Source organism: Sitophilus oryzae, unplaced genomic scaffold, assembly GCF_002938485.1.
Source record: "Sitophilus oryzae breed Bouriz unplaced genomic scaffold, Soryzae_2.0 scaffold_177_pilon_pilon, whole genome shotgun sequence".
In the NCBI taxonomy this organism is placed as follows: Eukaryota; Metazoa; Arthropoda; class Insecta; order Coleoptera; family Curculionidae; genus Sitophilus; species Sitophilus oryzae.
Window position 1 is genome coordinate 5,058,967 of NW_022146479.1, and position 27,317 is coordinate 5,086,283.

At 29.9% G+C, this 27,317-nt stretch overlaps 1 protein-coding gene across 1 annotated transcript in view; it reads right to left on the reverse strand.

Moving 5' to 3' along the window:
- The window catches only part of LOC115882230, a 37,961-nt gene extending 10,644 nt beyond the window's left edge, over window positions 1–27,317 (reverse strand). The window contains exons 1-11 of the mRNA XM_030900150.1: window positions 27,219–27,317; window positions 26,580–26,766; window positions 26,243–26,509; window positions 14,981–15,156; window positions 12,108–12,347; window positions 10,307–10,485; window positions 10,066–10,183; window positions 9,610–9,733; window positions 3,326–3,471; window positions 2,982–3,229; window positions 1,601–1,822 (exon numbers count right to left, since the gene is read on the reverse strand). Of these exons, the coding sequence (XP_030756010.1) occupies window positions 1,601–1,822; window positions 2,982–3,229; window positions 3,326–3,471; window positions 9,610–9,733; window positions 10,066–10,183; window positions 10,307–10,485; window positions 12,108–12,347; window positions 14,981–15,156; window positions 26,243–26,509; window positions 26,580–26,766; window positions 27,219–27,264 (1,953 nt within the window). The 5' untranslated portion in view covers window positions 27,265–27,317. The remainder of the gene's footprint in view (window positions 1–1,600; window positions 1,823–2,981; window positions 3,230–3,325; window positions 3,472–9,609; window positions 9,734–10,065; window positions 10,184–10,306; window positions 10,486–12,107; window positions 12,348–14,980; window positions 15,157–26,242; window positions 26,510–26,579; window positions 26,767–27,218) is intronic.

Below are 27,317 nucleotides of genomic sequence, written 5' to 3' on the forward strand. Positions count from 1 at the left end.
ATAGTCAGAATATAATAATATTATTAAACGGTCCTTTACAATTTACGTTACACAAACTAAAACTTAAAAAAATAATATCACTACATATACTTTAAGTTATTTTAGAAAATGTTCAAAAAAACCCGTCATTGTTTCGAGTTGCATCTTTTTAAAACTGAATTACTACCTATTATGACAGAAGGACCGGTTGACTTAATTAAACTTCTCTCGTACCGCCACTTTGAGTGCCTCTCTTAATTCATAAGGTTTTTTGTAAACCTTATTGTTAACCATACCGCATAAAAAATATATAAAATGGATAGGTCAGGTGATCGGAGGAGGCCCATGCAATTGGTCTACCTCTTCCTATCCTTGAGTTTGCATAATTATGATATAAATAATTTTTAACATTTCTTTCATTATGGGGGGGTCATAATGAAAGTCGTGTTGGAACCACTCTATTGATGCGCGAGTATCTACACGCTTTTCTTCATTTGAAAAATTCATATTGACAATTTTTGTTTCTTTTAATTCACAAAGTTTGGATATGAAAGCTTCACATTTCTGAGAGCAACGGCGATTGAACTTGTTTCCATGGCTAACTAAGTGAAATTGTTTAAAAATTATAAGAATTGGCTATAACTCAGTAATTTTTCGAAGAAAACATATTATAGCTTATATCGCTGAAAAGCTTAAAAAATGGCGCTTTTTATGAAGTCATGGCCAACTATGGTTTCCATTTAAAAAAACACATGTTTGTGTCATATGTCAAAATGACAGGCTTTAGAAAAAAACGGAGAACACAGTCTCATTAAGGATGTGATTATCTACAACTTTTATCTGAAAACTTTTTGTCTAAAATAGATTATAATGGAATTAGGGACAATTTTTAAAATAACCAAAATTTGTTTTTTTCGAAATATCTAGTAAGCCATGAACTTTTTCAAAAATCTGAAAGGCGCATATTTATGACCCCACAAAACTGCAATTCTTTCCCCATTTAACCGATTCTCTATCTCCAGAAGTTTCCGAGATACCCATAGAGAACATCGTAGGAAACTCACCCTGTATACATATAAATTAAGAATTTTTCTCTAAAAAGGTTTTGACCATAGTTTCAGCCCTTTTTACATCTGCAGGTAGGTGATTATAGATATTTATGACGTTCTGTAAAAGAACACCTTTCATATTGTGCAGTTTTGTGCCTCGGAGTATCATACACACTTTTGTGACGAGTATTCAAGACATGAATATCCCAGCGTGGTAATAACTTAGCGTATAAATATTCCGTATTTTTGGTCACATTAATTCTATAAACTAAGCACGATATATGATACTGATAGCCCTAACACTGTTCAAAATTTAACCATTTTGTGTTTTTAAAAGCATCAGTTATGTGATGAAATTTTCGAAAATTGTGAATAAATCTAACACAAGAGTTTTAAATTTTCTATAAGGTATATTTACTATGAAATGTCAATGCGGACCAATAGAGTGTATCACAGTAGGATAGTCTGCAATAAAGCATTTTTTCGTCGCGAAACCCAATAAAATAATGAAGTTTTTGTGAACTGTGATTTTTCCTTTGTTAAAATTGTTTAACACATAGTTGTATCTTTACCTTTGTAGTTACTGCCCCTCGTTTTATATACTCTCTATGGATTTCAAACCTATTTTCCACACCGGGGGTTAAATACTTTTCAAATCGAACATCGGCGTAGTTGCAATAAAATTTAATTAAACCCGCTGGCAAAACACTTAACTTGGAACTGATTTCTTTAGCGGTCGAAAGAGCATCAGCTGAGGGATTAATAATAGAGTCATCGTCTTCCACTAGTAAGTCCTAAAATTCAATAAGGTCTTATAGTTTATACCCATAGCACTGTTCAGTTTATCTTCCAACTAAGAAATACTTTCATATTTAATATTAGATAACTGTTGAACAAAGATCATATGACTGAGTTTTCTTTTTTTGTCTTCCAATAAAATATACAGGGTTAGGCAATAGTGCGTCGGGCATTTGTAGCTTCTAGAATAAAAAGCTTGGAAATTTTGTTAAAGTGAAAACCTAAACTATGTACTAGAATGTATTTTAAGAAAATATTTTAATCAGATCACTTTACATAATCCTAAGATATGAGTAGATATATTTCTATAGTTTCCAGACATTAATAAATAAATAAAAAATGTATAATTTTCAGACTTTCTTAAAAAAATTATTAAAAATACAAGAACTGTCCTGAAATCAAAACTATATTGTGTATTTATGTTAGATAATCTGTACTTACTTTGCTATAAATATTGTAATCTTAAATCATAGGATGTTCAAAATTCTACGCCAAACTTTCCAAAATACAAAATTTTTTTTTGGTTTTTTTTTAATGGAACATCCTGTATGTTATTTTTTTAGAAATGGACAATTAAAAAATAAACATTTTTTGTTATTAGGGTATTTAAAAATTTTTAAGCAGATATTCGCCGTTTTATATTTCATATGGCATTTTCCATAGTAAACTTTTATCAAAGCCACCCAATGATTTTTCTCTCGTATTTTACCGTTGAAAGAGCCATATGAAGTAATACCGCAAGTATCTGCGAAGCCGTTAAAATTTTTGAAAAACTCTAAATACAAAAAATGTTCATTTTTTAAAAAAATTCAGAAGATCTTTAATTTATTTATTAATACCTCTGAAACTATCAAAACTTATTTAAAAATATCTTAAAATTATATAAAGTGATCAGAAAGGAAGCCAAAAATGTAATAATATACAGGGTGTTCCATTTTAAAAAAACTCACACTTTTTTGAGTCACCCTGTAGAGGTTAAATTATTTTCCTGAAATACATCCTACGTCCTAATACTTACTTTAGGTTTACACTTAAACAAAATTGCTAGGTTTTTTATTTAGGAACTATACAGATGCGCGACGCACTATTGTCGGACCCTGTAGAATCTAGTGTACTAATTGTATCAATGTTAAAAACATTATATTTAGGAAATACCTTAAAAAAACTATTTCTATCTTCACTCATATACAGCATATGTGTTTGCGGGTATGAATCTTTAATGGTTTGAATGAGTCTTCTACTTGGAGCACCGTCATTATCGGTAATTCTTCCATCATTGTTAAAAACCACAACTGCCTGTGCCACAGGCCAAATGACTCTAGCGCTACAGTCAATATTTGTTTTGTTTTGATAGTAATTTATAACAGATTCCAAACTACGACTCAAAGAAAGCGTCCTGGGCCCTTTAGTAATAATTGGAGAAACGATTTTAAAATACTACATTTTAAAAGCTTTAGCAAGATAAAAAGAGACTTTTAGATATTCAATATTTGACGTACATGTGCTGGCCTGATCCATTTGTTCGAAACTCTGGAACATTTGGAAGTATTCCCTGGTCACGTTTACTATCCAGTTGCCATTTTGGCCATTTATAATCCCTATGCTGCTTCCGTAATAGGATAAATCAATCAGTTCGGCCAACGAACTAAAAAGGAAATTAGTCGGTTGTGTAATCAATGAAGTAACTCGATTTTAGTAATTCACCGGCTAACTACAATTAAGATAATTGAATGTTATCGCAGGAATTACAAATCTTTAAAAAACAAATATTTTTTTTATTCCAGCCCTAATGAAAGCCATACATTATACAGATTGTCTCAAAAACAAGTGCAAGTGTTTCAAATTTCTTGGCGGTGTACCGAAACCTCAGCGATCCTCTCCTACGTTTCCCACATTCTTCATACTCGTATGTATAATTTTTAGCCGACCATACTAGGGGATTCAATCCCGGACAATTTTATGTTGTCGGGATCCCGGGATTCTTAACCCCGAATCTCGGGATCCCGGGATTCAATCCCGGGATTTCAGTAATAATGTTACCAATGTTACTTTCAAAGAACATTTTATTAAAATTAACGTTAATTAATTCCGGGATCCCGGAATCCCGGGATTGAATCCCCTAGACCATACCGACAGGTATGGTAGGCTATTAAGATCGGCAAAAAAAAGTTTTTTAATTTCACTCAAAATGAGTTATTTGGGTCATAAATGACTTAAATACAAAATATTTTCATGTTGTCCGTCTGTCCGTCTGTCTGTCCGTCTGTAACACGATAACTCAAAAACCGCTAAACTGATTTTAACCAAATTTGGCACAAAAATACTGTGGCACCCGAGAATCTGGCTATTAGTTTTTGGTGGGGGTGGGGTGTTAGTAAGGGGGTATGGGAGGGGGATAAAAATTTTTAACAATCGTAACTCCAAAATTACAGTAGCTAGCGAAACGCGGTTTTCAGTTTAAGATTAGGAATAATATTTGCACCAAAATTTGTAATAACATCAAAATCAGTCAAAGTAGCAGTTTTTGAGATATTCCGTGTTTCCGTAGTCCGTTTTTGAGAAAATCCGTGTGGTTTTTGAGAAAATCCAAACTCCCATCAGACGCGACCCCAGGTGGCGGATAGGGGAAATAACCGCGGACCAAAATTGGAAAAATTCCTTTACTTTGAAACTAAAAGAACTGCCTACCAACTTTTTATTAACATATTTTAGTATGGGCGGCTAATGTGCCTCCCGGCGCCAATTTTTTTACTTTATTTGATAGAAAATGACACTTTGAATAGAATGACATCACGTGTCAACGGTTGACATTGTTCTGTGGGTTGTAGTAATTTCCGGTGAAACAAGAAGTGACGAAAACAATTGAATCCGTCAATCAATTCTAATTTGTCAAATACTAACACACCAAATTTTTTTATATAAAAGAAAATAAAAAGTTATAGGGGTGAATCGCTTTCGAGAAACGCCCGGTAGATATTTGTATAAAACGAATAATAATTGTAATTGTTAACTTTCATCTTATTTTTATATGATCCAGTATTCTAAAAAAACTAGATTTTATAAATAATTCTAATCAGAGTTATTTGAATATACAGCATTTAAGTTCGATATTCTAACCTAAACGTATGTGAGTTAAATAAACATATCCATAATTATCCCCGACATCCTTAGGTTAATAATAGTCTTATTTAAATAATTCTCCACATGGAAATTTAGCGCACCAACGCAAACACCACATACCACATTAGGGTGTTTTGTGAGACACATCTAAAACCGAATTAACCATTTTAACTGTAATAAATTCTTGTTACGTGTTGACCTGTATACATAATTCGCAATTTAATGTTTCTTTCTAAATACGTTAAATTTTATTATTTTGAAAGGGTTGTGGTGGCTGTTATTCTCGGCCTATTTTAAGTAAATGCTTTGTAAAGATTATGCTATCGAATTTATATAAAAAAACTTGTATATCACTACAAAACAACTTTAGGTAATCTTAGTTAAGATAGGACCTAAACCTACAAAAAACAAAACTCACCGTAATAGTTTAAGCTGAACCTTTTTATGCGGAAAGACCTTTTCAGTAACTTTACAGCTGAGATAAAATTGCGGTTTCCATTTAAATGGAGCATTTACTGTTTTAGGTGAATAAAAATCTTTACGATATACTGTCATATAAAATATGAGAATTAAATGTTGTTTTGTATTTATATATTTTTATATTTATTTTCATTGCTTCCCCTGTTGGGGTAGATTACAAGAACTAATAACAATAACGATTGAAATAAAGAACATTAAGATCAACGTTTTATTATGTCCCCAATCTAAAACCTTGCCGACAATAAAAATATAAGCACTTTACTTCGCGAACTAAGTGAAAATAAAGCAATTTTTACAACGACGAATTTGAAATTCAAATTTTCTGTTCTGTAATAAAAGCGAAGTTTAAAAACTGCTAAATAAGAACTTTGATCGATTATAACTTAAAACTAACATCTAAATTATATTCTAATTATAAAGAAAACACTTCAGAAATACTAAATAGACTTTTCTTTTAGAATAAAGTAGACTATGCAGCCGAAAAGGACTTATAGTACGCCTGTCCATACCATTTTATGCTTTATACTTCAGTACCATGTTATCATCATCATATATGCAACTTTGTTCTACCTGTGTTAATTAATGTGGTGCCTCTCTTGCATATTATGTTTGATTTGTGCTCATTTCTTATTGTTGTTGTGCTGTTTGATGTTAATTGATCTTCCAATCCTGCATAACCCTATACTTTATTCGATAGAAAATAATACTCCGAATAGAATGACATATCTTATGTCAACTTTTGACATGTTCGCATATGGTTTATTTCAAATTATAACTTGCGATCCATAACGAAAATTTGACGAAAATACCAACTGTGTGGTATCAAATTATTCGTAAAAAAATGCTTTTTCCAAATATGCTAATGAGCCACCTTCGTTCTATTTGAAAAAATTGAGATATGATTAAAAATACGATTGGAGCATTTTCTAACTTCTCCTTGATTAAGAACGAGTGTTTTTAACATAGCCATGGCACTCTAGATTGAAATTTAAAGTACGATTTTTAATTAAGCGAAAATGTGAAAAGTTGACATATGATATGTCATTCTATTCAGAATGTCATTTTCTATCGAATAAAGTAAAAAATACCGAGGGTGCCATTTAAAAATCAAAAGTTGTAGTCATTTCTGGTGAAACAGAAAGTGACCAAAGACAATTGAATACGTCAATCAATCCTAATTTATGTCATATGCTAACACGAAATCGTTTTTTATCAGAAAAAATAAAAAAATTATAAGGGTGAGCCACTTTTGAGACGCACCCGGTATAAGTACTCTATGCTAACTTAATTCTTCTGTTGATTTCTGGTAGTAGAGATCCCGAGCTGTTTATTAGTTGTCCAAAATATATATATTCTACTACTATTTTTAATATTGTGTAAACAATGTAGTATTGTAATTTATTAAAATGTATTTTCTGTCTACTAGTTCGTACATTACTTAGTTTGTGCTGAATTCATTTTGAGACCTTATTCTATATTGCTGGCTGTATTTAGTTCATTAATTTGTGTTGTAGTTCTTCTAGGAGGCCGGGTGGACAACTGAAAAGGTACAAGGACATTTTCCACAAAAACTTAAAGGGGATTAACATGCAGAATGAGTGGGAAGAAGCAGCTCACAATAGAACTCAATGGAGAAGAATTGTAAACTCAGTTAACAGCGACAACCAAAAAGTAAAGAGGCAACAAAGCAATGAGATTTTTGAATGTATCGGGCTTTTCAGTCACAGAAAAGCTCATGAAAGAAAACGCCTTGCCTGACCATCTTCTGATGCCTGTCGAATATTCGTCAGCAAGTAACGGCAATACTATGTACTATGTTCTTCTAGACTATTGGCAATTAGGACTATGCCATCAGCGAATCTTAGGTGGTTAAGATATTCTCCATCTATTTTTAATCCTTTGTTGGTCCAGTCTAGTTGACGAAAGATTTCTTCTAGTGTTGCTGTAAACATCTTTGGGAATATCGCGTGTCCCTGTCATATACTCCCTTGCCAGTTAGGAACTCTAGAGTTGTCTAACAGTTATTTGTATTTAATAAAATGAGTGCAAATGTAGGCAAACTTCTTTCTATGTTGTCATTTTTACGTGCTTTATCAAACATTATTCGGTATACACCCCATAAAAAGAAATTCTGCTCCACAGGATAATATTAATAACATAATTATCGTTGTAACATGGCTTCTATTCTTTTTAATGGAGCCCGATAAAAAAATGGATGTATTTTGTTGCCCGGCGGCATCATAGAAAGAAATTATTGAGGGTTAAGATACATAAAGTGGTGCCGTCTTGCCGGGCTTAGAGAGTAAACAAGATGAACAAACTTCTTAATTTTCTCAATAACCCCTATGGCGTTTTCCCGTTATAAAAATAATAAATGTGTAGAGCGACACAAGAAGGTTACTGTCATAAAAAAACCTCGTGGAGTTTCAGGCAAATCGTGACTTAATTTGGATCATTTTTATTTCTCAAATTTAATATATCTTTAACGGTCTATGCAAAGGCACGTTGTAATAATTGCTGATTATGTATTCATCAGCTTTTGTTAATTATCCTATTTAATAGTATACAGGGTGTCCCAGGCTGAGCGTGCATTAGAGGTTTCTAGAGAACTACAATATCTAGATCGGTGATTTTTTGCACATCATCGTTTTACAACGAGATTTATCGATTAAAAATATTTTCAATATGGCGGCACTTCCGGAAATACCGGAAGTTGACAGCACCTTTCTGATTTTAAATGGGTGTCCCAATTTTTTATTACATACTTAATTTCTCTGTAAAATTTTATGAATTTTGGTATTAAACACTCTATATCTAACATTATCCGTTTTTGAGAAAAAAAAATATTTAAAATTTTTACATAAAAAAACTGCCTGTCAAAAATATATGTATGGTCTAAACGTCAAATTTAGTGATTACCACAGCTATTGTCCCATAAAGAGAAGATATGTGGCTATCTATTTCAAAAATTAAATTGTTCGAATGTCAGATAATAATGGTCGCAGCTGTCATGGAATTGAGCGATTAAAAAATTATCAAAAATCATTTTTTTCAAATGGAAACCCACTTTTTCTTTTTCATTAGTGAATAGTTTTTTCAATTCGTTACTTTTTGACTATACATGTTCCTATACCTAAAATACATCGTTTTAAAGTTATTTAAGATTTAGTTGTAAAGCGTATATTTTTCTTGATTTTAACGAGTAGCCTATGACTTTAAACGTCACGTGATGTAAAACAATAAATCTGACCATGTCATATTGTGACACTTTGTTCAAAAAGCAGTATGTTATCGATCATCATTTCCAAGCCAACTTTGCGCTATTTTTTTCGATCATACGGTATATTATTAATAATGAATAATATCAACTATAAGATATAAATAAAGAGTGAAAATACGAGATATATTTTTATAAATACACCAGGATTTATAATATAGGAAATTCAAATAATTCGTTTTCTGACAGATGAAAATAAATTGTCTGACTGTCTGACACTTTTCAAATGTCAAAGGAAGCTAGATAAAATGAAAAATAATATACGTTTTCAAACTAAATCTTAAATAACTTAAAAACGATTTATTTTAGGTATAGGAACATGTATAGTCAAAAAGTATCGAATTGAAAACCCTTTTCACTAGATAAATAAAAAAAGAGTATTTCTATTTGAAAAAAAATATTTATGATAATTTTTTAATCGCTCAATTCCATGGCAGCTACCGCCATTATTACCTGACATTGGAACAATTTAATTTTTGAAATAGATAGGCACATGTCTTTTCTTTATGCCACAGTGGCTGTGGTAATCACTAAATTTGGCGTTTAGGCTATACATATTATTTTGACAGGCAGTTTTTTTCGTCCAAAAATTTTAAATATTTTTCTTCTCAAAAACGGTTAATATTAGATATAGAGTGTTTAATATCAAAATTCATAAAATTTTACAGAGAATTTAAGTATGTAATAAAAAATGGGGGTACCGATTTAAAATAAGAAAGTTGCTGTCAACTTCCGGTATTTCCGGAAGTGCCGCCATATTGAAAATATTTTTAATCGATAGATCTCGTTGGGAAACAATGATGTACAAAAAATCTCCGATCTAGATATTATAGTTCTCTAGAAACTTCTAATGCACGCTCAGCCTGGGACACCCTGTATATCGCATTTATTTCCTATCATACTTACTATAACATCCGTTGCGTCTCGTAGGGAGCAAAAGTATTATCCAATATGACAATGACTTCGAGATTTGCCTTTAATTGAATTCCACCAACGTATTCGATTTGATCAAAACTATTTGCTATCGATCCTGTAATTAAAATTTGCACAGGATAATTCGGTAATCATAGGTTTGTAATTATATCAAGATACGCATCTTCTAATTGGTTGCTTACTTATTCTCGGTCATTTATCATTTAAAGCTATTTATCTATGAAAATATCTATGGAAATACTTAAATTAAAAGTTTATTAAACCAATATATTAAAAAGAGCAGAATTAATTTAGAAGGAATTTATATTTATATATGATAAGTCTTACGATATGAGGTTCAGGGAAACACATTTGGAAGAAAGATTTTTTTTTGTATTGGGCAGTGTTCTCAATATACTTTGGGAGAATTAAAACATATTTTTGACTTACTTGATGCATTGGTGTAAACTTGACTGATCGAAGTGCTAAGTTGTCTTATATAATCGGGAGTGAGCGTTAATGGATAAAGTGCTCTTATTTCTCGTAAAAGAATAGTAGCTCCATAAATCTGAAAATAAAATTGTGCTGGTACAAATATCTTACGTTAGCTAGGTTCAGATATTACTGTTTAAATTAAATGTTGCGAATCCATATCAATGATTGATTAATTCTTGATAATAAAATACGCTACCTGATCTTCCAGACTTTTAGATGTTAATATAAATTCCAAGGAATTTGACCTATTACTAACTTTGAAATCAAACTGATATGGTATTCCTCGACTTGAATAATACATATCGATAATTTGGGATAGTCTGGTACTATCGAGAATATTTACTAAGTGTTGTACAGTTTTACCTATAATAGCAGCTAGAACAAAAGATAAATATTACTAGTAAACCGAACTACATACTTCTTATAATATCTAATGATAAACTATATCAATACAAATAAAAAATTATCTTGACTGGACAAGCTTCCATTGCAATTATTTAAAAATATATTTAATTATTGATCTGAAACATATATTTTTTTAAACAAAGACAATGGAAATCCCACAAGAAAACATATTATACAGACAAACCCGCATCGTTTTATATTTAATTACCAAAGCATTAGACCCCTAAATTATCAACTTCTTTTTAGAGGCAAGAGGCTTAGCAGATAATCACAATAGACTTAATTAATTTTGTCAGGTTTTTTCATTTATCAACTTATTCGAAGTGACAATGGATATATGGCATCAAAATATTTATCTTTAAATAAACAACTACAGTTCTGTTCTACATTCAGAACTGGAATAAAATCCTAATCAATTTAGAGAACCTGACCATTTCAAGCAGTATTTGAAGAAAACAAAGAGAAATAGAGTGTCACAGCTAAAACTAATTTTCCTTTCTTGATCAAGTTTACATAAATTACGAAGAAAACTTATTTATCTCAGTAGGCTTTCTCGTTTTAGTTGATTTATATTTTTTAGATTGTTTATTCCTACTTTTTCTTTTGATTACGCTTATTTTTGTGGTGTAAACAAATGTAAATAAACATTTATTCAGATGATCTATAAATAAATATTGCCAGATGCAGGGTTTGGTTTGGTTTGATAAGTATGTTATTAGGATAAATATGTAAGAACCTTTTTCGCTAGAGAGGTGAAAGGTTCTTGAAAGAGTCTTTTCAGATATTTTTTTGCATTATTAAATTATCTAGAATTTTTTAAATGTTTTGCTAAGTTGTTTGTGTTGAATTGATCTATATACAATAGCGACAAGATCTTGAATAATATTGGTAGTATAGAAAGAAGTTTTGCAACGGAAACTAAATACTCCATACCAATAGGCACCAGCATCTTTCAGAGATAAATCTACGCTATCGAAAGATGAGAAATTATCTTAGAAACTATCGAAAAAAAGAAATAGCCATCGTATCTCCAGATAGTAAAACAGTATTAAAAGCGATCAACTCAGTAACCATAAAGAAACTGGAAGACTCCATGTGTAACCGGGAATGGTCTAAGGTACCTCCAACGGTCTAAGATACTCGAAGAAATTTCTTAGAATTTACAACCTAGAAAAATCAAAGATTTTCCTTGATTTAAATAAGAACAGTCTTCGGATCGTCACGGGGTTTTTAATATGATACTGTTTCCTCAATAGATTGAAGTTAAGAAACAACAGCGAATGCAGATTCTGTGAGGAAAATGGGCAAACACCAGAACACCTCATCACTGGGTAGTTCTCCATCTCCGACTGATATCGGAGATGGAGAACTACCCTCTAAAAAACTACGAATGAGTTATAACTCTAGGAAAAGGGACACAATATATCTGTAAGGTCGCGGTGATTAATCCCCCTCCCATGCATTCTACATTCTACATAGAAGAATAAAATAGAAAAAACCGTTTATTGCTTTGTATCGTACTGTTGCCGTACGCCACTGAAACGCCCACGTGTTGCCCGTCTGCCAATATGCATATGTATATAGAAAATTACCATCTATTCCAGCCAAAATTTCTGCTTGTGTCAAGTCCCACTGTCGAGACCTCAAATAAAAAGCCCGAGGAAGTAACGTATCGTTCCAATAGCCCTGATTACCGATAATGGGATTCTCCGTTGCCTGGCTTAAAACCACTTCTCCCAAATCACCGACTATTGTGGCAAAAAGGACGTTATCGACCTCGTGATTTACGTCATTTGCATCTGAAAGCAACGCCGAAGAAATATTTGTGGCTCCTGCAAATTCAAATCAAGTCGTTTCAGTTAGAGAACATTAGAGTTAGGATCAAGTAACACCAACTTCATGCGAATTAACACAAATTAATCTACTATCTACTCCAGAATTACATTGTTACTCTATCAAAGGAAATTTATTCTTATTCCAATTATTTTCTTATCTATACATACAGGGTGTATGCATACAACGAAATGAAAATTTGCCGGTATCATGAATAGTTTTTATCTTCAAAAATACATATTGCCTTACCTTTAGTTAGGTTAGACTAATACAATTTTTGGTATATTGTAGATATTAAATATCTGTTATTGAAAACGCTATTGAAAATTTAGAAATAATAAAAAAAAATATTCTTAAAAAGCTCTAACCATCAGGTCCTACATTGTTGGTCTTTTAATTCGCTTCTAATAAAATAAAGAATATTACAAAGGCGAAGAAATCGTCGACAATCTTTAGTTTGAAAGTTTCAAAGATCCTCAAACTTCCCCTTAATACATTTTTATTTCAGTTTAACCTCTTTATTTTCTATTCGAGCTGTATTGGGGTGTCTTCAAGTAAAATTGGTTAACTTAATTAACAGAATACTTCAAAATAATCGAAGTTACGGTGTCTAAACGAATTGCCTTAAATTATAACGAAATATTCCCGCGAATGAAGATATTTAAGAGCCAATTATCTCCTGGTATCTCTACAGATTGTATATTTTAAACAGACTTAATAATTTTAAACCTTTAGTAATGCTATGGACGTAATTGCAATGCTCGTAACGTAATGCTCAAGATGGCTAGAAGAAAAGACAATGCAGTTTAACAAACTGTATATTGATTTTTACCGCAGCTACATCGTAATTAATTGATCATAAAAACAAATAAAACATTTGATCTTAGTTCTATTTTAATATTCTATGTCATAACAACTGTAATATCCTCATTGTTGCAAAACTGTAAGTTAATTGCAGCAAATTACGCTTTAAGAATTAAATTCACTTCAACTCTACATTTTTATCATTTCAGACGAATGAAGAATTTTGTTACCAATTAAAATGGCGTTAGTAGAGTAGTTTAAAATAGGGGAAATCAATTTAATATTGGCGGGTAAATTCGGTGAATCCTTATTACATTTTCTATAAAATTAATTACGGTGTTTGACAGCTGAATTTGATAACCATGATAATTAGGGCGCGCTAATAAAGGTAAAATTATAGTTTGGAATATTCAAACTTTAAATTAATGTCATTTTAATACAAATCTGTTCTAGATATTATGTCTCATTTATATAATAATTTTCCATTTCTTGTTGCAGGAAAAAAACTATTTGTATTGTATAAAATATGGATACAACGATAATAAATCTATTGCTATGGTGGATCCATAGTTTTTGGTCTTGTTTTAGTTTTCTCCAAACCATATTTTTCTGGTATTAACTTTAAAAATAAAGCACACTACATTTTCTAACATGATACCTTAGAGACATCTGTTCTTAGTTATGACATACAGGGTGGCCTATTAATGCAAGAAAGTCCAATATCGTCGTCGTTGTCGAAGTTATGAAAAAACGTTTTATACAGATGTTGCATGGTTTATACAGGGGCATATTTTAAAAGTATTTTGTTGGATACAGGATGTCACAAAAAAAGTTATGATAAAGTTTTAAGTTTTTTTAAATTGCACCACCCATTTTTCTTTACAGATTTGTATTCGGCATAATAATGGCAACACCGCATACCGCTTTAAATAAAAGTAGTGTACTAAATATACATTTTTATGCTGAATCTAATTATGTACAGAAAAATGGGTGGTGCATTTAAAAAAACTTAAAGCTTTATCATAACCCTGTATATAACAAAATATTTTTATTTTTATGGCTTGCACGATTTTAAACCGTGTAACATCTGTACAAAACTTTTTTTCATATATTTGTCAACAATCACGATAATGGACCTCTTTGCACTAATAGGCCACTCTGTATTCACAAAAAATTGTATCAGTATTATTAATTTCTGCTTATTCTTTACTGACAAGAGCTTTCAAAGTTTAAATGTTTTACATTTAATTAAAGGATAATTTAGATTTATTTATATGATTTAAGTATGTTTAACGGAGAGACCCTAGAGAGTAGTTAGAAGACACTCATTTGTTGCCATGTAGTTTTAATTTCAAATAAATCTAATTTTATTTTATAGAAGTGTGTTTATTTTAATCGCAAATAAAGTTTACGGTTACTAATGTATTATTAATTATGTTTATTAACAACGCTGTAGGCCAATGGGTAATGGGGAGTGTATTAGAACATGTTGTTATGGCTTTATTTGTAGCTAATAATGGGCGAATGCCAAATTTATGTTAGAACTATGATGTATTAATGTAAAGACCAAAACTAATAAAAATGCTTTTTAACAACAATAATTAAATAGTGTAAAATCAATTGCAGCATATTTTACTTTTAATAGTATTGTTCGTAATACATTTACATTTTCAGATATTAAACTATGTTAGTATATTTGTTTTGAGCTTTAAAAAGCAAAATCTAGACTTTGAACATTTTATATAAATAATTATACATACATCATGTTTTCTTTAAAAATTACTAGAGCATTTGGAATGCAATTATAAGATCAAAAATGTATACTGGCCTGTGTTAGTATGAATTGCATCGATGATCCGTTGAAAGGTAACTTGATTTTGTTGTAGCCCTGTAGCTACACCAGCGATTAAGTGAGAAACCGAAATTGAACCCCAATTTGTTTTAACATTTCCCAGCTTTAAAGGACAAGCACTTTGTGCATCGCTTCCATCTGATGCAAATTGCCTGCAAAACAGAAAAAAAAACATTTTTCAATATAGCTTTATCCATTATTTTACATACAAAACATAAAAGATACAAGATACAATACAAGATGATGTCATCAACATATTCAGGACAAGTAGCATGAGAGCCCATTATAACTTTCTGAATCTTGTGGATATGCATTTTGGTATATCTACTAGTTTTTGATAATTAAAAAAATTACTGAAAATGTCGATATTTTTAATGACAACTATAAATTAAATATTTTTTTTCGCTGTAACTCTACTTCTATACCTGTATAATTTAATTTTTTTATGATAAATGACCTTATCATTGGGGAGACACGTTTCGTATCATTAATCACACCCTTCGAAATTTTTTGCGAAATATAAACTCGACTGAAATCAATATGGCGCCAATTCTATGAGATTTAAATCGCCATCATAAACATATCTCCTTTTTAATGCTAAATAAAAATGTCTTTTTGCTCATAAAATATCCCATCTTGTCTTTGCATATCTATATAGCCCCTGATAACTGAACTGGCTAAACATAACTATAATATTTTTATTAATAAATTAAATCTAAATATTTATATATATATACATATATATATATATATATATAGTTATATATATATAGTATATATATATATATATATATATATATATATATATATATATATATATATATATATATATATATTTATTAAATCGACGGAGTCAGACCCGATACGTTTAAGATAGGCCGTCAGACCCGGGGTATATCGGACGAAAAATGTTCAAGCGATGCTTTCAGGCCCTGATGCTGGACCGTTTAATTTGTCCCATTTATATAATAAATAGACGTTTATTCGTTTTCGCCAGACCCACGACGTTGCCGCTTTTAATTCTCAAATATTTATATTCGAATTAGACGAACGGACCTTTTGACGCGGTAATTGATCACAGTGCAGAAGTGAAAACGGTGCATTTCTGCTATAGTGAATATTATTGTACTTATTGTTAGTATTAGATATATTCTGTCTTATAAATGCATCTGTACGAAAGCGTTTTTATCTGAAATTTCTTTGTAATAAGCATAATCAAGTTACAATGCATTATCAATTTCGTTTAGTAGATTTTGTAAGTGTTTACTAAGTGATGATGGAACCCCGTTTATTATCTTTAAAAGAAAAAAAGTTTAGCTACTTCTACAACGAAATCATAGCATCGAATTAAAATTTTAGATACTCGTACAATTTACACGACTATCGATTCCGACAATAAAAATTAGTTACTTCTACGATATCGTAGTATCGATATAAATATTTAGGTACTAGTACAATTTTTTGACACGACGATCGATTCCGACGACTGTCATTTCTAAGGTAATTTGACGCCGTGTTTTGGAACCATAGGGTATTTGTGTATTTATCATTAACCTTTTTTCTATTTTGTTATAAAGAATTATTTTAACTTATTTTTTTATTACATACAGATATGAGGGCGGCAATTTAAAAATTTGCACTGTGGGCAAGACAGGTAGAAAAAAGATGCTCATTTAGAATATTAAGAAATTTAGACAAAAAAATTAAAATAAGCATTCTTTAAAGGTTGTTTCTACTAGTTTTATTTAAAAATATAAATAATATTAGGTCTAATCCTGGCCGGTTTGAGTTTGGATGAGACTTAAACAAAATTTTTAAAAGTATAAATGTAATAATTTAAATTTTCTGCGTCTGATAAAATTCATGTAGTAGTAAAGTAGGAAAAAAGTGTAGGTTTAAAAGCATCAATTTCTGGGAATTCCATATTTGTAGAGGCTGGGAACCACCTACTTTTCTGGGAACCCCATACTTTCAAGTTTAAATTATTAGAAGTGTGATTAAAACAAATCACTATTTTCATTCATATTGCAATCAATGAATAATAAGAATATTATATTACCAAATATTACTCTAATTAAATTTTCGAATACAAAGTAAATATAGAAGATAGAACATATTATAGAAATGCAACCATAAAACGTGTTTGTCATATTTACATGGTGTTGGTAGATAGCATCCAGCCGTAAACTGGATATACAACGTATTACTGTAGTGTGTAGCCACAGTTTAAAGAATACGTGTAGCCGTCAAAATTTTTGTTTCACTGAAATTACTATTTTAGATCTCACTGAACGAAATAATGCAATAAAATTAATTATTGTGAAATAGCTGAATTCTATCATATTTATGATCGAAAAAAAACGGCGTCAGCGATGGCTATGAAATGAAAATTGCTGTCATTTTATATGTAAAATTATATGGTGTATGTCATCGATCGTCATTTCCAAGCCAACTGGACGCCGCTTTTTTTCGATCATACGGTACCTTTTTGTTTAAACTTTTTCCTGTGGGGAGAAATATCATACAAAACGGCCTTATCGTACAGTCACTATCATATATACGATGATCGTAATTATTTTGATGTAATTACTTCGACAATGAAATCATACCACCGAAATAAATCTTTAGGTACTCGTACAATTCTTTGACCCGTCGATCGATTTAGATGAAAAAAATCTTTAGGTACTTCTATAACGTAATCATAGCACGAAATAAATTTTTAAGTACTCGTACAATTCTTTGAAACGACCATCGATTTAGACGAAAGAAAACTTTAGGTACTACTACAACGAAATCATAGTACCGAAATAAATTTTTGGGTACTCGTACAATTTTTCGACACGATGATCGATTTAGATGAAAAAAAACTTTAGGTACTTCTGTATATGTATAACCATATGCGAAAATGTCAAAAATTGACATATTAATGATATCATTCTATAGGTGCATCCACACTATCCTAAAAACGGCGTATCGGCGGTTAACAGCGTAACTGATTTGAATAGATTTCCAGCAGTAATTCTATTGGCTGAAAAATTCATCTGTCAATAGAAATTTTATCTGTCAAATTCATCTGTCAAAAATTTCAGCTAATAGAATTACTGGAAATCGATTCAAGGTCATTACGCCGTTTTTAAGATAGTGTGGATGCACCCTCAGAGTGTAATTTTGTATCGAATAATGTCAAAACACAAATACGACGACTGATTTAAACGAAAAAAATTCAGGTACTACTACAACCTGTGACTACAACGAAATCATAGTACCGAAATAAATTTCTAGGTATTTCTACGTACAATTCTTTGACACGACGATCTGTTTTCTGAGACGAAAAGCATTTATAGGTATAGGCGTAGGTTTAAAAGCATGGACTTCTGGGAATTCCCTATTTGTATAGTATAACCACCTACTTTTCTGGGAAACATACTTTAAAGTTCAATTTATTAGAATTGTGATTAAAAGAATGCACTATTCTCATTCATATTGCGATTAATGAATATTAATATTAATAATATTATACTACCATATATTACACAAATTAAGTTTTCGAATACATAGTAAGTAAACATAGATAGAAGATAGAACATATTATAGAGATGCAACCATAGAACGTGTTTGTCATATTTATATGGTGTTAGCATCCAACCGTAAACTGAATATACAACGTAGTACTGTAGCAATCAACATTTTTGTTACACTAAAATTACTATTTTAGATCTTAGTGAACGTAGTAATGTAATAAAATTAATTATTGTACTGATTAACTACCATATAATCGAAAAAAAAACTGCGTCAGCGGTTTGAAATGAAGATTGCTGTCATTTTATACCGGGTGCGTCTCAAAAGTGGCTCACCGCTATAACTTTTTAAATTTTTTTTAGATAAAAAAACGAGTGGTATTTTAAGTATATGACATAAATTAGGAATTATTGACGTATTCAATTGTTTTTGGTCACTTCCTGTTTCACCGGAAATGACTACAACTTTTGATTTTTAAATGACACCCCCGGTATGTTTTTGCATTATTTGATAGAAAATGACACTCTGAATCGAATGACATATCATATGTCAACTTTTGACATTCTCGCTTTAAAAAAATTGTATTTAAACTTCAATCTAGAGTGCCATGGCTGTGTTAAAAACACTAATTTTTAATCAAAGAGCCTTGGAAAATAGATTTGATAATCTAATGATTTTCGTGTCTTGTCCGGGCCCGTTCTTATAAGAGATGCTCAAATCGTATTTTTTAATCATATCTCAATTTTTAAAAACGGAACAAGAGAGGCTCGTTAGCATATTTGGAAAAAGCATTTTTTACGAATAATTTGGTACCACACACATGGTATTTCGAGTCAAATTGTCATTATGAACCGCATGTTACAATTTCAAATAAACCATATGCGAAAATGTAAAAAAATTGACATATTATGATATGTCATTCTATTGAGGGTGCATCCACACTATCCTAAAAACGGCGTATCGGCGTAACGGCATAACGACCTTGAATAGATTTTCAGTAATTCTATTGGCGAATGCGTCTCAAAAGTGGTCCACCGCTATATCTTTTTTATTTATTTTTTTTTGGATAAAAAAACGAGATTTGGTATGTTAGTATATGACATAAATTGGAATTGATTGACGTATTCAATTGTTTTTGGTCACTTCCAGTTTCTACCGGAAATGACTACAACTTTTGAGTATTAAATGACACCCCGGTATGTTTTTACATTATTCGATAGAAAATGACACTCTGAATAGAATAATATATCATATGTCAACTTTTGACATTTTCGCTTAAAAATAGTATTTTAAATTTCTATCTATTATAGAGTGCCATGGATGTGTTAAAAAACACTAATTTTAATCAAGGAGCCTTGGAAAAATAGATTTGATAGTCTAATGATTTTCGTGTCTTGTCCGGGCCCGTTATAAGATATCAAAATCGAATTTTTAATCATATCTCAATTTTTTCAACCGGAACAAAGGTGGCTCGTTAGCATATTTGGAAAAAGCATTTTTCTACGAATAATTTGGTACCACAATTTTGGTACTCGAGTCAAATTGTCATTATGAACCGCATATTACAAATAAATCATATGTGAAAATGTCAAAAATTGACATATTTATGATATGCCATTCTATTCAGTGTGATTTTCTATCGAATAATATAAAAATATACCGGGGGTGTCATTTAAAAATCAAAAGTTGTAGTCATTTCCGGTGAAACAGGAAGTGACCAAAAACAATTGAATACGTCAATAATTCCTAATTTATGTCATATACGTGACGACCTTGAATAGATTTCGAGTAATTCTATTGGCTGAAATTTTTGACAGATGAATTTGACAGATAAAATTTATGACAGATGAATTTTTCAGCCAATAGAATTACTGGAAATATATTCAAGGTCGTTACGCCGTTACGCCGATACGCCGTTTTTAAGATAGTGTGGATGCACCCTCAATAGAATGACATCATAATATGTCAATTTTTGACATTTTTGCATATGGTTATACATATACCATATACGAACCTAAAGTTTTTTTTCATTTTAATCATCATCGTGTCGAAAAATTGTACGAGTACCCAAAAATTTATTTCGGTACTATGATTTCGTTGTAGTAGTACCTAAAGTTTTTTTTTTCGTCTAAATTGATCGTCCTTTCAAAAAATTGTACGAGTACCTAAAAATTTATTTGGTGCTATGATTACGTTATATCGATCGACGGGTCAAAGAATTGTACGAGTACCTAAAGATTTATTTCGGTGGTATGATTTCATTGTCGAAGTAATGACATCAAAATAATTACGATCATCGTATATATGATAGTGACTGTACGATAAGGCCGTTTTCTATGATATTCCTCCCCACAGGAAAAAGTTTAAACAAAAAGGTACCGTATGATCGAAAAAAAGCGGCGTCCAGTTGGACGATCGATGACATTCACCATATAATTTTACATATAAAATGACAGCAATTTTCATTTCATAGCCATCGCTGACGCCGTTTTTTTTTCGATCATAAATATGATAGAATTCAGTTATTTCACAATAATTAATTTTATTGCATTACCTATTTCGTTCAGTGAGATCTAAAACAGTAATTTCAGTGAAACAAAAATTTTGACGGCTACACACTACAGTAATAGATACGTTGTATATTCAGTTTACAGCTGGATACTATCTACCAACACCATGTAAATATAACAAACACGTTTTATGGTTGCATCTCTATAATATGTTCTATCTTCTATATTTACTTTGTATTCGAAAATTTAATTAGAGTAATATTTGATAATATAATATTCTTATTATTCATTGATTGCAATATGAATGAAAATAGTGATTTGTTTTAATCACAGTTCTAATAATTTAAACCTGAAAGTATGGGGTTCTAGAAAAGTAGGTGGTTCTCAGCCTCTAAAATATGGAATTCCAGAAATTGATGCTTTAAACCTACACTTTTTTCCTGCTTTTTCTGCTCCATGAAGAATTTTATCAGACCGAAAAATTTAAATTATTACATTTATACTTTTAAAATTTTGTTTACAGTCTCATCCAAACTCAACTCGCCAGATTAGACCTTATATTATTTATATTTTTAAATAAAAACTAGTAGAAACAATCTTTAAAGAATGCTTATTTTCATTTTTTTTGTCTGAATTTCTTAATATTCTGGAAATGAGCATCTTTTTTCTACCCGTCTTGCCCACAGTGCAAATTTTTTAAATTGCCGCCCTCATATCTGTAGCCCATGTAATAAAAAATAAGTTAAAATAATTCTTTATAACAAAATAGAAAAAAGGTTAATGATAAATACACACACACCCTATGATTCCAAAACACGGCGTCAAATTACCTTAGAAATGATAGTCGTCGGAAATCGATCGTCGCGTCAAAAAAAATTGTACAAGTACCTACCTAAATATTTATATCGATGCTACGATATCATTATAGAAGTAACTAAATTTTTTTGTCGGAATATGATCGATCGTGTCAAAAAATTGTACGAGTATCTAAAAAATTATTTCGATGCTATGATTTCGTTGTAGAAGTAGCCAAACTTTTTTCTTTTAAAGTATAAAAGATAATAAACGGGGTTCCATCATCACTTAGTAAACACTTACAAAAAATGCTTATTACAAAGAAATTTCAGATAGAAACGCTTTCGTACAGATGCATTTATAAGACAGAATATATATAATACTAACAATAAGTACAATAATATTCACTATAGCAGAAATGCACCGTTTTTACTTCTGCACTGTGATCAATTACCGCACGTCAAAAGGTCCTGTTCGTCTAATTCTAATATAAATATTTGAGAATTAAAAGCGGCAACGTCGTGGGTCTGGCGAAAACGAATAAACTTCTATTTTTTATATAAATGGGACAAATTAAACGGTCCAGCATCAGGCCTGAAGGCATCGCTTTGAACATTTTTCGTCCGATATACCCCGGGTCTGACGGCCTATCTTCAACTGTACCGGGTCTGACTCTGCCAATGTAATAAATATATATATATGGCAGAGAGTTATATAGCAGCAGCAGCAGCAGTTATATATATATATATATATATATATATATATATATATATATATATATATATCCACATATATATATTGTTATCTATATATATATATACTACATATATATATGATATAATATATATATATATATATATATATATATATATATATATATATATATATATATATATATGCTATAGTATATATATATATATGTTAACTTACATATATATATATATATATATATATATATATATATAGCTGCCATATATATATATATACTATATATATATATACACATATATATAGTTATATATATATATATATACATATATATATATATTATATATATATATATATATATATATATATATATTGATATATATATATATATATATATATATATATATAGCTATATATATATATATATATATATATATATATATATATATATATATATATATATATATATATATGTAATAAAATCCAATTAAGTGTCTAAAATTAACAACTGCTTTGTTTTAAGTCGCTTTTTGTCCTTTTTTCGTTCATTAATATTTTATCAAAAATGTAAAAATTCTCATTCTACGACACTGAATCTTTTTAATACTTTATAAACTTTTTCTCTGGCAAACTGAATTTTAAGTTTAGCTAATTTAGGTGTAAACTTTTTTGACATGAAGCATAAAGGTATATACAGGGTGTCCCAGAAATAAATACAAGTATTTTAAGGGGGGGTAGATCTGGTCAAAAGAAACATTTTTTTTCTTTACTGTTTTTCAAATAAATCCAAAATAACCGAGTTATTTTACTTTAAAAATTTCCAAAAAAATGATTTTTTCCTAAAATGTTGAGAACCACTGGATCTTTTCTGGATTTTATTTCATGTAAATTTAAGCTACTATCTATGTTGCTATGTTGTAAGAAATTACGTTTTTAACTTAAAACTAAAAAAATTTCCAAAAATTCCAAATTTTCAATTTTTTTTTCGCAAAAAATACCTCATAGGCCTGTTTCTGAGGCCGAAATATACTACCAGTTAAAATACTTGCACTTATTTCTGGGATACCCTGTATATGTTACTAATTTAGCTGCAGTCCCTTAATAAAATTACACCTGTAAAGTATCGACTACTTATTACATACAAACATTTTATTGGATACAATTAATCAATATTCATCACGCTTAAAAATATAAAAGCAGAAAAGTCTTTTTTTATTGCTGTACATGTTTCACCGACATTTTGTTATTTATTAATATAAATTGTGTAAATAAATTCCCTTTATTAGAGTATATTTGTAGACATAAAGGTATCGTTTGTTACAATTTAGAAAATATTTTCTTCGTATAATAATTCTGATTTTTTCATTATTAATAATTTTGTTTAATATTTTATGTCTATATTTTATAATAATAATAATAACGTTTATTAAAGTATCATTACATGTTCTCTTGAATTAACTAGATATAAAATAGAACTGTATGATCGAAAAAAAAACGGCGTCCGGTTGGCTTGGAAATGACGACCGATGACATTCTCCATATAATTTTACATATAAAATGACAAGCGATCTTCATTTCATAGACATCCCTGACGATTTTTTTTCATAAAAGTCTAAAAATTACTCTAAATTACTCTACCTTGATCAACCATCCATTTGTGTAGCCCTTTTTACCCAGGGAAACTTATAACTTCCTTTAAGAGGGTTGGTAAAATGTTATATAAACGAGGTGGAAAAAATTTTGATGATCTCTGTCCAATAGTTTTAGAGTATAAAAGGGTATAAAGCTAAAACGGTCTTATGTCTAGTTTCATGTTCAACATATTCCCCGGTATTTTCCCATTATAAATTAATTTTATTACAACTAGACAGTACAGATGACGTATATCCAGTAGATGCGCCTGCTTAAAGAGAAGGTTTTCTTGTTTTTATTGTAAATAATTTTTATGAACCATTTTTGAACAGAATTCAAGCTTTTTAAATGACATTTAGCCGCACCACCCTACCATAGAATGCCATATATCAAATGAGATTGTACAAGAGATTATTATTATTATTAGTAGTACAGGATTTTAAGCTTGTTTATTATGACGTTCAAAAAACTTTTCAAATAATTAAATTTCGGTGACAACCCTCTTAATTTTATAGTTATATTATTAATATGAATATTCCGTTTAAGATGGGTGTCAATTGTAACCACTAAATATTTTATAAAATCACATTCTGATATTATTATAAAAAAATAAAGCTACAACAATGCAGCCAAATAATGCATGAAAATATTTGTTTTATTTTAAAATTTTAATGATTATTCATTCGAAACTCGGCACATTATATATTATCGTAGTCGAAAAATATATTTTGTGACTCTAAAGCTTGCAAGCTTTCTCTAGATTTTAATGTTTTTCGTTATAAAGGTTTATCTTAAAATAATGATGGTATAATATGAAACGAGGTTTCATTCTGACAAGCATTTATTCAAGAGAAGATATAATGACGCTTTGAAATAAAAGATTTTACAAAGGGCAGGACCTTACGAAGCTGGGCATTAATAATACGATAAGTAGAAGATTGTATCAGCTGATATTGCTTCTATCGTGGGAAAATTACAGGTTTAATGAAAAAAAAATCAAAATTGCCTCCAAACCGACGAAAATGCAAACTGATTATGTTAAATTAAGCTAAATAGAGAGGAAATTTAAGTGGCTTCTCCTAGTATTATTTTATTTTTATTTTCTATTTTTATTTCAATACAGCGACAGATAACATTTTTGTTTGATAATAGAAGAGCACATCAGCCACATATTTTATCTATGCATAGTTTTCTAATGTTGGGAATGAGTGTGAATAATGTGTTGCCCTAAATACACATTTTTATATCAAATCCAAAAAAACTTCTGACTAAAAAGTAACTGGATATGTATAAAAGAGATTTAGTAGGCTTAATCGAGTCTATTACAATTTTTCATAATTTCCATCATAAGATTTAATAATTAAATTAAAATAATACTCTTAGAAACGACTAATATTCGATATTCGTTCAAAAAACTTTATAGATTTTGACGTTAGTCTTGTTATAAAGGAAGCACAAAGAAAAAATCCGTATAAAACCTATTTAACAAATATATTTTTCGTGTTTAGAAATAAGATTTCCTATATAAAATATTTCTAAAAACTTTTTAAATTAAAAGTTCCATTTCCAATCTGATCCTATTTTTCTCACATTCAGAGAGAAAAAGTGATCAAATAAGCAAAAAAATAAAGATAAATACTATTAGGACCTTAAAGTACAAAGAGCAAAGTCTCTTAAATAAAAGAAAAATGTTTAAAAAGCTTCCTAATAGAGTTTAAGCTTGAATGTAATAGACTCGCACATTGAGAAAAAAAGAATATATGTTTTAAATTTTAGATTTTTCTTTTAAAATTTATATAATTTATGCCAATAAGAAATACCTATTACAGGAATGACCGTTTATTTATGAGAACTTTTAGTATTTTATTGACGCATAAATTTAAGGCTACCGGTGTGTCACAAATCAATTTCATACCGGATTAGGCAACAGAACAAAAGTTAAACTGATTAAGCCATATTGAATAGATACTTTTTAATACAATATATTTCATTTTAGAGCCAATTGATACTGTTTTGATTAATTCTATTGAAAACATTTATTGTTTCATCTGTCAATAACATTAAAATTACTCACATGTTTGAAAATGAGTTATCCTGACATGTCACTGATAAATCTTCACCGTTTTCAAATGGATCAATGGAATTTGACACAAGTTTATGTAAAAAACATAACTCGTCTAAGGTCAAAAAGTCCTGAGAATTTATTCTAGATGTTCCATCTAATAAATAATCATTAATAACTTTGAATTTATGGAACTTATTTAAGGTAGCTGCGTATGGCAGTGCGATATTTTCGTCAATATTTAAACCTGGAGATTTTCTTATTCCATCATAAACAACCCTAAAAGAAAGTTTTGAAAGAAAATCTTTCTTCTGTTCTCATATAATCACTTGTAGCATATTTTACTTACTTACGCATCATCCAAGATGACAGCATCCTGGTATTCATAGTGTATTTTGGATCTATTTCAATTTTTCTGATTAACTCTACTAATAGTGGGACAGTTAATGGTGGTCTAGCGGTAATAGTAAAGTTTCTTCTGTAACATCCTTGCAATTCTTCGGGAATAGAATTTGTAATTTGACATTTCGCAATTTCTATAACAGAAATAACATCATCAGATGATATAATAATTAATAATTTTCATGAAATAAATATATAAATATTGTTCCTTTGTGCATTTTATAGAGAATAAAGTGACTTGGAAACCAGGACTTTATTGAGCCAATCTTACATTGCATATACTTTTAAAACAAAAACACGTATTAACGTTTACCTCTAACGATCTAGGTTCTACTGTATATTATGAATAATATAAAGCTGGATAAGTTAACTAGAGAATAATTTAATAACTACCCTTCAAGGATACAAAATATTATAACGAAGATTTCAAAAATTCAATTTTAATCTTAAATTTTAATTTAGTTCTGGTTTATTTTAAATAACTGTTTTACTGTTTAATATTACCCAATTTAAATATTAATTAACCCTTATAAGAGATACAAGATATACTTACCTTATAATTAAAAAAATATATTATTTAACTTACCAAATAAGCAAATTGATGTAAATATAACCTTAAAATAAAGTGCCATTGTTAGAATAATAATATCATAAGTTGTTGCTGATAATTATTTTCGCCTATAAT